The sequence below is a fragment of the Garra rufa genome, chromosome 9 (genome assembly GCF_049309525.1).
Source record: "Garra rufa chromosome 9, GarRuf1.0, whole genome shotgun sequence".
Taxonomy (NCBI): Eukaryota; Metazoa; Chordata; class Actinopteri; order Cypriniformes; family Cyprinidae; genus Garra; species Garra rufa.
In genome coordinates, this window is record NC_133369.1 from 2,264,366 (window position 1) to 2,275,337 (window position 10,972).

The following is a 10,972-nucleotide window of genomic DNA, read 5'->3' on the forward strand; positions in this document are numbered from 1 at the left end:
AAAAAGCAAGTATTTAATACAAATAGAATTATTCTTTTATTTTTTTTTAATACAGTTATTCATGTTCAACTATCACTGTGTATTATTTCTCATGCATTAATAATTTTTTACTTGCTATTATTACTAATATTTATGCCTGCCTTTTATTTAATAAAATAACTATTTAATTATAAAAATTAGACAAATCAAGAAATATACTATAGCATAGTATTAATACGACACTAGAAAATAATAAAATGGTATTTATTAATAACAATTATAAAACGGTTAGTTCCATTGCTCAATTCTGATTGGTCAGCAGCTGTGTGGTATTCATGATACGGCACTGCTATGACCGCTTCACTCAACGGTTTTGTGTATCATTGAACCCCCTTAGCAACCACCCTTAGCAACGTAAACACAGCTGCAGCAGTTAGGGACTACTTTTTACAGCGGAAGGCAGTTAACGATTTTACTTTATGAACTTAATATATATAAATTAATATATATTTTTTGATTTTAATATTTTTATTGTGTGGTAACCGTTTTATAAAAGCAATAAGGTACTTGAGGCCGTGCTGTATCATGAATAAATCACGGCTGAAGGGCAACCCCTGATTTATTCATGATACAGCACGGCCTCTCGTACCTTATTGCTTATTATACTACAGGGCCGTTGAATGCTTGAATCTGATTGGCTGACGAACGTTCTAGAGGTGTGCATTATATTCAGGGATACGCACGGCGAACGTAGTTCCAGGCAGCTTTAGACCGTAGTGCATGTCTATATCACTTCGCCATACGATTTCAGTTATTTCAAAGGTCCTTACAGCCCAAAACAGCAAAATAACCAAAACCCACAATGACACTGGCCAAACTAATAAATACAGTAAACATCAGGATAAAAACGACAGATTATTTCCATGTTTTTTTCCACAATATATTACGTTTTATTATGTACGGAAAGCACAAACTCTCTTTCTCTCGCCCTCTCTCACTCACCTCACAGACGCACATACACATACCGTTACAGTTTGCACTGGCGTTAGCATTCGCGCTAATGTTGTTAGCGCTGCTCTGACGATTAACAAATTAAAAACGACATGACAGCTCTCACACGCGAGGTAACAACGGCGTGGTCTTGAAGAAAGTGAACTTAAAGTTTAACTGTTAGTAGAGACGATGCTGCCAGTCACCTTTGAGAGAGACAGACGTGAGAGAGGTAAAGTCATACACTTAGTTTCTCTCCCTCACTCTTTCCGTCTGTCTGCTTGTCTTTCGGTCGGTCTAAACTTCATTATTAACGGCATTATTTTGCTATTAACAGACCAAGCGTCGTTACTAGTTCTAAAATGACGTTTTGGAACTAGCAACGAAGCGGTTGAATGAGCTGCGTAAGAAATTAATCCTACTCACAATAGCGTTTTAAGGATAAAAACGGGACGAATGTCTTGAAATATATCATTTGATCGATGTCTTGAGGTGTGGTAACTGTAGTATAAGCGGAATAATTGACTTCGGTCCGTAGAATTCTACGAAAATAATGCACACCCGAGGTGTAACGGCCACTCCGCTTCGCGTCGTGACCGCATCACCACCTCGGGTGTGCATTATTTTCGTAGAATTCTACGGCCCGTCGTCAATTATTCCTTACATAATAACACATTTTATAAAACCACAGAAAAAATGCAAATAATAATAATAATAATAATTATAATTAAATAAGTAAAAATACAAATAAAACAATTATTGTGTTTGTTTATTTTTATAATTTACAATAATGACTCATATTTAAGTCTGAGTGCTGGGTGTTTTGCGCGTCACTCACCCGCTGTGTCTCTTGACGTCTCCGTCGCTGTGTCTGCACTGAACGCGTGATGGAGACGACATGCTGCGGCTGCGACCCAGCGCAGGGCTCTTGACGTCCGGCCGCTGGAGCTTCTTCTCCACGCAGACGTTATTGGTGACCTCCAGTCCTCTGATGTAGACGCCGGTGTAGCCGTGATGAGCGCTGTCCGGATGAGCTTTGTCGCGCGTGGGCAGCTCGTAGCTCAGGGTCTTCTTCATGATCTTCTTGAGCGGCTGCTTGCGGTGGCGCGTCGCGGGTGAATGCAGGGGTTCGGAGTGACACGAGGCGGACGAGTCGACGGTGCAGTCGCTGTCGGTGTCGTCGAACGCAGACAGAGAGAGCTGGCCGCTGTCCGGGGGAAAGGGGAACGGGAACTGGCCTCTGGAGAACGGACCTGCTGAATGGGGCTTCTCATCTTCATACTCAAAACACGACGGTGAAGAAGAGCTCAGAGCGGGAACATCAGACGAGTCCACTCCGTTCTGGGTCTCCACAGGGTTTGATACAGTCTCTGTGAACACAGATGGACACAATCATGAGTATTTATGCACACATAATAAATCTGAACTAAAAAATACAAATGATTATTATTATTTATGTTTCATTATCTCTATTTACCATTATTAATCACATTTGTGTCTCATTTTATTTTCATCATCATCATCATCATCTTTTAAAAGTGAATTAATTAATTCATTAAATTACACAAATCTGTCTTAATTTTTTATTATTATTAGTATTAAGTGTTATATAATTACTCAGTATTAAGTTACAATTATTTATTTGGCAAATTATAAAAAAATATTAGAATTAAATATTTCATATATAGTAAAACTATACTGTAATATACAACTGAAAATGTAATAATAATAACAAAAATATTTTCTTTATACTATAAAATTAGAAAAATGAAGTGTTTGATAAAAATATACTTAAAAATTGTATTTAGTATTATTAAATTATAATTGTTCATACAGCAAACTATAAAAATAATAAAAAATAAACAAATAAATTATATATTTACTCATTCAGCAAATGATAGAAATTATTTAAAAATGTTAAAAAATTGTAAAAATCAAAACAAAAATGAAGACTTTTTTTTGCTCTGAAAAATTAAACAAATCAAATTAGTAATACTCTATAATTGTAAAATACAACTGAAGATTTAATAATGATAACAAGAATATTATTCATACAGTAATAGTACTATAGTGTAAAATAAGTAAAATTAAGTATTTGATAAATATATTTAATCATATTTTGATTATTCAATTACTCTTTCAGCAAATTATCAAAAATGAAACACAGTGTGAACACAGATGGACACAATCAAGAGTATTTATGCACACATAATAAATCTGTCTTGGTGACAGAAGCTTTCATCGCAGGAAAGTACAGACAGAAAAGCCAAGAAAATGGAATATAACAAAATTTTAAGATAATACAAGAATGTAATAAAATATAGAATATTACACAGTAGACAGAATGGACAGGAATTAGAATTATTACTATTATAGCTGATGCTTGCCATTAATTAATACTATACTGTAAAAATATTATACGGTGGAAGACAAATTATTTAATAGATATAACAATAATAATAATAATAATCAAAGAAGAAACATATTACTACTATATAATAATATACTTTAAACTAAAACATTGTTTTTATAATAATAATAATAATAATAATCAGTAAAGAAATATATTACATATATAATAATACTTACAGTAAAATAAGTATTTAATGGTAATAATCAATGAAGAAATAGGTTACATATAAAATAAAACTATGCTATAAAATAAATAAAAATACTAAAAATATATTATATATTCAATAATACTAAACTAAAATAGTATTATTGTATATTACATATACTGAAAAATTTTTTGTATTTAATAATAATAATAAACATATCCAATAACACTACACTAAACTTATTACTATAATGTAAAATAATTTAGCATTTAATAATAATAATAATCAATGGAGAAATGTTGCATATCCAATGATACTATACTATAAAATAAAAAAATAGTATTTAATAATAATGAAAATAATGATCAATTAAGTAAAATGTTGCATATCCAATAATACTATACTGTAAAAATTATTTTTAGTATTTAATAATAATAATAATAATAATGATCAATTAAGTTAAATATGTTACATATTCAATAATACTATACTGTAATAAAAATTGTATTTAATAATAATAATGATCAATGGACAAATATATATCACATAGTCAATAACACTAAAAAACTGTAAAATTAAAAAAATGAGTATTTAATAATAATAATAATAATGACCAATGAAGAAATATGTTACATATACAATACTATATTGTAAAATAAAAAATGGAGTATTTAATAATAGTAAAAATAAATGCAAAAGTATATTACTAATACATATTAATACTAATACTGTAAAATAAAAAAATGTATTTAATTATAATTATTAATCGGGAAATATATTACATATCCAATAATGCTACACTAAACGTATTACTATAATGTAAAAAAATTGAGCATTTAATAATAATAATAATAATAATAATAATAATCAATGGAGAAATGTTGCATATCCAATGATACTATATTATAAAATAATTTTTTTTTATTTAATAATAATAAAAATAATGATCAATTAAGTAAAATGTTACATCCAATAATACTATACTGTAAAATAAAAATTGTTAGTATTTAATAATAATAATAATAATAATAATAATAATAATCAATTAAGTAAAATATGTTACATATTCAATAATACTATACTGTAATAAAATTTTTATTTAATAATAATAATGATCAATGGACAAATATATATCAGATATTCAATAACACTAAAAAAACTGTAAAATAAAAAATGAGTATTTAATAATAATAATAATAATAATAATGACCAATGAAGAAATATGTACATATACAATACTATATTGTAAAATAAAAAATTGAGCATTTAATAATAATAATAATAATAATCAATGGAGAAATGTTGCATATCCAATAATACTATACTATAAAATAAAAAAGTAGTATTTACTAATAATGAAAATAATGATCAATTAAGTAAAATGTTGCATATCCAATAATACTATACTGTAAAATATTTTTTAGTATTTAATAATAATAATAATAATAATAATAATAATAATAATCAATTAAGTAAAATATGTTACATATTTGAAAATTGTATTTAATAATAATAATGATCAATGGACAAATATATCTCACATATTCAATAACACTAAAAAACTGTTAAGAAAAAAAATAATAATGATCAATAAAGAAATATGTTACATATACAATACTATATTGTAAATATTTTTTTTAGTATTTAATTATAATAAAAATAAATGCAAAAGTATATCACTAATACATATTAATACTAATACTGTAAAATAAAAAATGGGATATTTAGTATTAATAGCAATAATAATAACAACAATTATGTTAATTATTTTCTTTTTTTAACAGAACAACATTAAAATATGTGACCCTGGAGCACAAAACCAGTCTTAAGTCGCTGGGGTATATTTGTAGCAATAGCCAAAAATACATTGCATGGGTGAACATTTTTGATTTTTCTTTTATGCCAAAAATCATTAAGAAATTAAGTAAAGTTCATGTTCCATGAAGATTTTTTGTAAAATTCCTACTGTAAACATATCAAAATGTAATTTTTGATTAGTAATATGCATTGCTAAGAACCTAATTTGGACAACTTTAAAGGTGATTTTCTCAGTATTTTGATTTTTTTGCATCCTCAGATTCCTGATTTCAAATAGATGTATCTCAGTCAAATATTGTCCTATCCTAACAAACCATACATCAATAGAAAGCTTATTTATTGAGCTTTCATATGATGTATATATCTCAGTTTTGTCAAATTTAACCTTATGACTGGTTTTGTGGTCCAGGGTCACATATAGATAAATGTGATTATTTATGTTTGAATGGTTGTTTCTGACTGTACTGATATTTTACCAGAAGCGGCGTCTCCGTCAGTCAGCGGGGCAGCAGTACTAGCAGCAGTGGCTTCAGCCAGCGTTTCCTCCAGCTGCTGTTTGGTTTGCTGGCACCGCTGCCAGACGCCGTTCCACTGCTGCAGCTCCTGCGCGCTGTTGAGCTTCAGCACCATCTGATTGAGCGAACTGAAGTTTTCCAGAGAGAACTTTGTGGCCTCGCTGTGATAATCCTGCAGGACCTGCAGCACGGCCGGCGTCAGACTGACCGCGTTACCGTCCAGCCTCAGCTGATGGAAATACTCCTGACAGTGGACCATCCACTGGTTCGCCTGCACAAGACACAGTCATTTCAGTAAAATAAAAATACATTTAATTGTATCAGTTGGTGGTCAGCCAACCACTAAATAGCATGATAACAGTTGACATGATGCAGCTAACTTGAATAATTCAATCCATAAACAGTTTTTACCGATTCGTAGAACTCATAGAGGTTGAGCAGGACGTCCAGCTCGTTCTTGCGTGTTTCGCTGCGCTGCAGGACGGAGCTGATGTGCTCTTTGACCTCCAGAAGGGCTGGACCGGCTTTAGACTCTCTCAGTAACGCTGCGGCTTTCTTCTGCTGTTCCTACAGGAGCTGAACTAGTTAGTCATTTAGTTGACCTTTTAATCCAAAACAATTTAAGACCCTTTCATATGATTCGCTTCAATGTTTCCACATCATTTAAATTTTTTAAAAAAAAACTTAGTTACATAAAACTTACATATAATAATAATAATAATAACAATATTAAAGAGAACTGAAAAATCAATTAAGAGTAAAAATTAAAAAATTAAAAATAAGCTAAATAAAAAAAATAAAATAAAATGTGCAATTCCAATTTAATTAATAATAATCATCATTATCAAAGGTGGGGAAAAAAATTATATATATATATATATATATATATATATATATATACACATATACACATATACATATACATATATATATATATATACACACACACACACACACATATACAATACTATAATGTAAAAAATAAGTATTTAATAATAATACTAAATGAAATATATTACATGTACAATAATACTGTAAAATGAACAAATTGTATTTAAGAACAATATTAATAATAATAATCCATGAAGAAATATTTTACATTTGCAATAATGACATACTGTAAAATTAATACTACACTGTAAACAATTTAGTATTTAATAATAATAATCAATGGAGAAATATATTACGTATACAATACTATACCGTAACATACAAAATGAGTATTTATTAATAACAATAATAATAATCAAGAAATATATTATATATTCTACCAAATAAAATATTGTGTATTTAATAATAAAATAATAATAATAATAATCAATGAAGAATTACTAATACATACCTGTAATAATACTATACTGACTGTAAAATAAAAAGTCTGTATTTAATAATATTAATAATAATAAATGATAAATATATTACTAATATACAATATAAAATAAATTATAAAAACTAAATAAAATAAAATGTACAATTTCAATTTAGTATTTAATAATTATCAATGGAGAAATATAATATGTATACAACAATACTATCCTGTTAAATACAAAAATTAGTATTTAATAATAATAATAATAATAATCAAGAAATATATTACATAATCTACCACAAACATTGTGTATTTAATATTTAAATAATAATAATAATAATAATCGATAAAAAATTATTAATACATACCTGTAATAATACTATACTGACTGTAAAATAAAAAGTCTGTATTTAATAATATTAATAATATTAATAATAATAAATGATAAATATATTACTAATATACAATATAAAATAAATTATAAAAACTAAATAAAATAAAATGTACAATTTCAATTTAGTATTTTATTAATAATGAATGGAGAAATATAATATGTATACAACAATACTATTCCGTTAAATGCAAAAATTTGTATTTAATAATAATAATAATAATAATAATAATAATAATCAAGAAATATATTACATAATCAACCGAAAACATTGTGTATTTAATAATAAAATAATAATAATAATCATCAATAAAAAATTATTAATACATACCTGTAATAATACTATACTGACTGTAAAATAAAAAGTCTGTATTTAATAATATTAATAATATTAATAATAATAAATGATAAATATATTACTAATATACAATATAAAATAAATTATAAAAACTAAATAAAATAAAATGTACAATTTCAATTTAGTATTTAATAATTATCAATGGAGGAATATAATATGTATACAACAATACTATTCCGTTAAATGCAAAAATTTGTATTTAATAATGATAATAATAATCAAGAAATATATTACATAATCTACCAAAAACATTGTGTATTTAATATTTAAATAATAATAATAATCAATAAAAAAATTACTAATACATACCTGTAATAATACTATACTGATTGAAAAAAATAAATAAATAATATTACTACTATATAGCAACACTATTATACTGTAAAATAAAATTTTGTATTATTATGGTAATAAATGAAAAATATATTACTAATATACAATACAAAATATTTAAAAAAATTAAAAATAAGTAATAAAAATAAAATAAATAAATAAAATGTGCAATTCCAATTTAAGGAATACATTATTTTCTGTTTAATTTTCCTGGTTGATGTTGATGCTAATATGTGATGGACACCCGTTGAACTCATTTAAATTCACCAAGAGCATCCTGGGACAGTAAAATCCCGTCTCGCTTATATCTCTCTGTGAAATCTCAAAGCATTGGGCACATGAAGCACTTACACTGGACTCTTCCATGAACTGGGCCAGACTCTGTCTCATGTCCTGAATGGAGCTCAGAGAGAGACTGTAGGAGTCCAGAGGAGCCAAATGCTTCTCACTCTCCACATAAAACCACCTCTTAACCTGCGGACAGAGACATTATCAGCACAGTCTCTCTAATAATACATTCATATTTAGACCGGTTCAATAGAAACTCATCCCATTGAAGTTAATGATACATTTATCAGTATATATCGTAATACATACATTTATTATTGTTTTTTTTTTTTTAAATCAAGTACCTCTTCAGGAATGTTGCTATTTTAAAGGCATTTCAAAAAGTCAAATTCAAGTACTCCTTGGGGAAATCCTGTATTTCTATTGAGAAAATAAACCTCTAACCTCTTGATGTCTCTCCTGTAAGAGGCGCAGCTCCAGGAGCGTCTCCAGCTGCTGCAGTGATTTATTAGACAGAATGACGAGTTTATGAACCTCTTCATCCACTTGGTTATATAGTGCACTGACCAGATCCACAGCGTCCCTATATGAGACACAACATCAGCTTAGACTACAGCTTTGATCAAACACAGGGGGCAAATCTAATACATCAGTGTTTTTAAACATTATTTGTGACCCAGGACCACAAAACCAGTCATAAAGGTCAATTTTCTGAAATTGAGATTTATGTATCTGAATAAATACTGTAAGCTGCAAGCTGAATATTTAAGCTTTGCATTGATTTATGTTTTGTTAGGATACATTTTCAAAGTATTTGAAAATTTGAGGGTGCAAAAAACAAACAAAAAAAAAATATTGAGAAAATCACCTTTAAAGTTGTGCAAATGAAGTTTTTACCAATGCATATTACTAATCAAAAATTATGTTTTGAAATATTTATGGCAGGAAATTTACAAAATATCTTCATGGAACATGATCTAAAAATCCCTAATGATTCTTGTTATTGAAAAAAAAAGCAAAAATGTTGACCCATACAATGTTTTGGTTATTGCTACAAATACATCCATTTTTTATGCATGCAGCAAAAGGTAAAACTTTTTCAAGGTTGCATAATGGAGCATCTCTTTTTTTCTATATTCATATACTGTACCTATCCTATTTAAATTAATGCACATTTTAATTTTGTATTATTTTCTTCCCATGAAATCATGTAAAATCCTTAAAATCAAATTACAAATAAAATTAAACTAAAAAACAAAACAAAATTTATAATAAGATAAAAAAAAATTAAAATTAAATTCTATTTATTTTTAACAAAATATTATAAAAAAAAATCTAAATATTGTAAACAGCCTTAAAAATAAAACAATTGTGTAAAATAAAACTTTATTATCTAAAATGTTTACTTAAAACTAAAAAAACAATATATCAATGGGATAATCAAAATAAATGTCAACAGCAATAAGACTTGTTTTTCAAGAAAATATATCTTAAATGAACTGTTTTTATATACGGATTAAAAAAACAACATGCCAATGGGGCAATAAAATTCACTTTTTGATTAAATATATATTGTTTTTATGGTGTTTGGATATTTTGACACGAAAACAGCTTTTTTATGCAGTGTTTTAGTGTCATTTAGCTTGAAATAAAGCAGATAGATGACATGCACTTAACCTGACAGTGACTGACATGAGTGTTTTAATGGTGTGTGTTCATGTATTTCCCACTTAGGGCACATTTAATTGATCCAGACAGGCCAATATCCCTTTAAAAAGCTTTTGTACTCAATATAAGCATCTATCAGTCCTCTGATGAAGGCAGTACCTGTAGTTCTCGTTTTCGCACATCTCCTCTTTCCTGATGCGGGCCAAAAAGGTGCCACCCTCCAGCCGCAGACGGTTGAGTTTAGTGTCATCCAGAATGCTCTTCATGAGACTCTTCTGCTGGTTGATGACCTCTGACACCTCCTACAGCAGGACACACCATTAATATTCTAATGAGCCTGAGGGAAGCTCCGCCCCTCATACGGAACTTCCATTGTGTTGCATTTAAAAACAAATACTTTGTAACATTTAAATAACAAAGACAGAAGGCAACAAGCCTGGATTGGTCAGCTTAACAAAGGGAGCCCCAGTAAGCCAGGCAATTTAATCACCATGACTAAATGGCTCAAAACAATAAAATATTTTCTACTTTATTTCACAATTATTACCTCAGATGTTTCCAGATTGCCGATGTTGTTTAGTGTATCGATAGAGCTCTGAAGGGAAGCGATGGCAGCGCTGCAGCTCGCGGCAAACGGTTCGATTTTCTGCCAGCAGATGAAAAAAAAAATACTACAGATTATTTTTTTGATAATTATTAATATGAGGATTAAATATTAGTACTACACTGCTTTTGATGAAAAAATTAGTAGTTTGCAAAGTAAAA

General features: G+C 28.2%; 1 protein-coding gene across 1 annotated transcript in view; it reads right to left on the bottom strand.

Annotated features, from left to right (window-relative positions):
• Positions 1-10,972, bottom strand: part of LOC141342466 (pleckstrin homology domain-containing family G member 4B-like) — a 36,484-nt gene that overhangs the window by 24,561 nt on the left and 951 nt on the right. The window contains exons 2-8 of the mRNA XM_073846914.1: positions 10,755-10,878; positions 10,367-10,509; positions 8,984-9,122; positions 8,603-8,725; positions 6,272-6,427; positions 5,822-6,131; positions 1,808-2,339 (exon numbers count right to left, since the gene is read on the bottom strand). Of these exons, the coding sequence (XP_073703015.1) occupies positions 1,808-2,339; positions 5,822-6,131; positions 6,272-6,427; positions 8,603-8,725; positions 8,984-9,122; positions 10,367-10,509; positions 10,755-10,878 (1,527 nt within the window). The remainder of the gene's footprint in view (positions 1-1,807; positions 2,340-5,821; positions 6,132-6,271; positions 6,428-8,602; positions 8,726-8,983; positions 9,123-10,366; positions 10,510-10,754; positions 10,879-10,972) is intronic.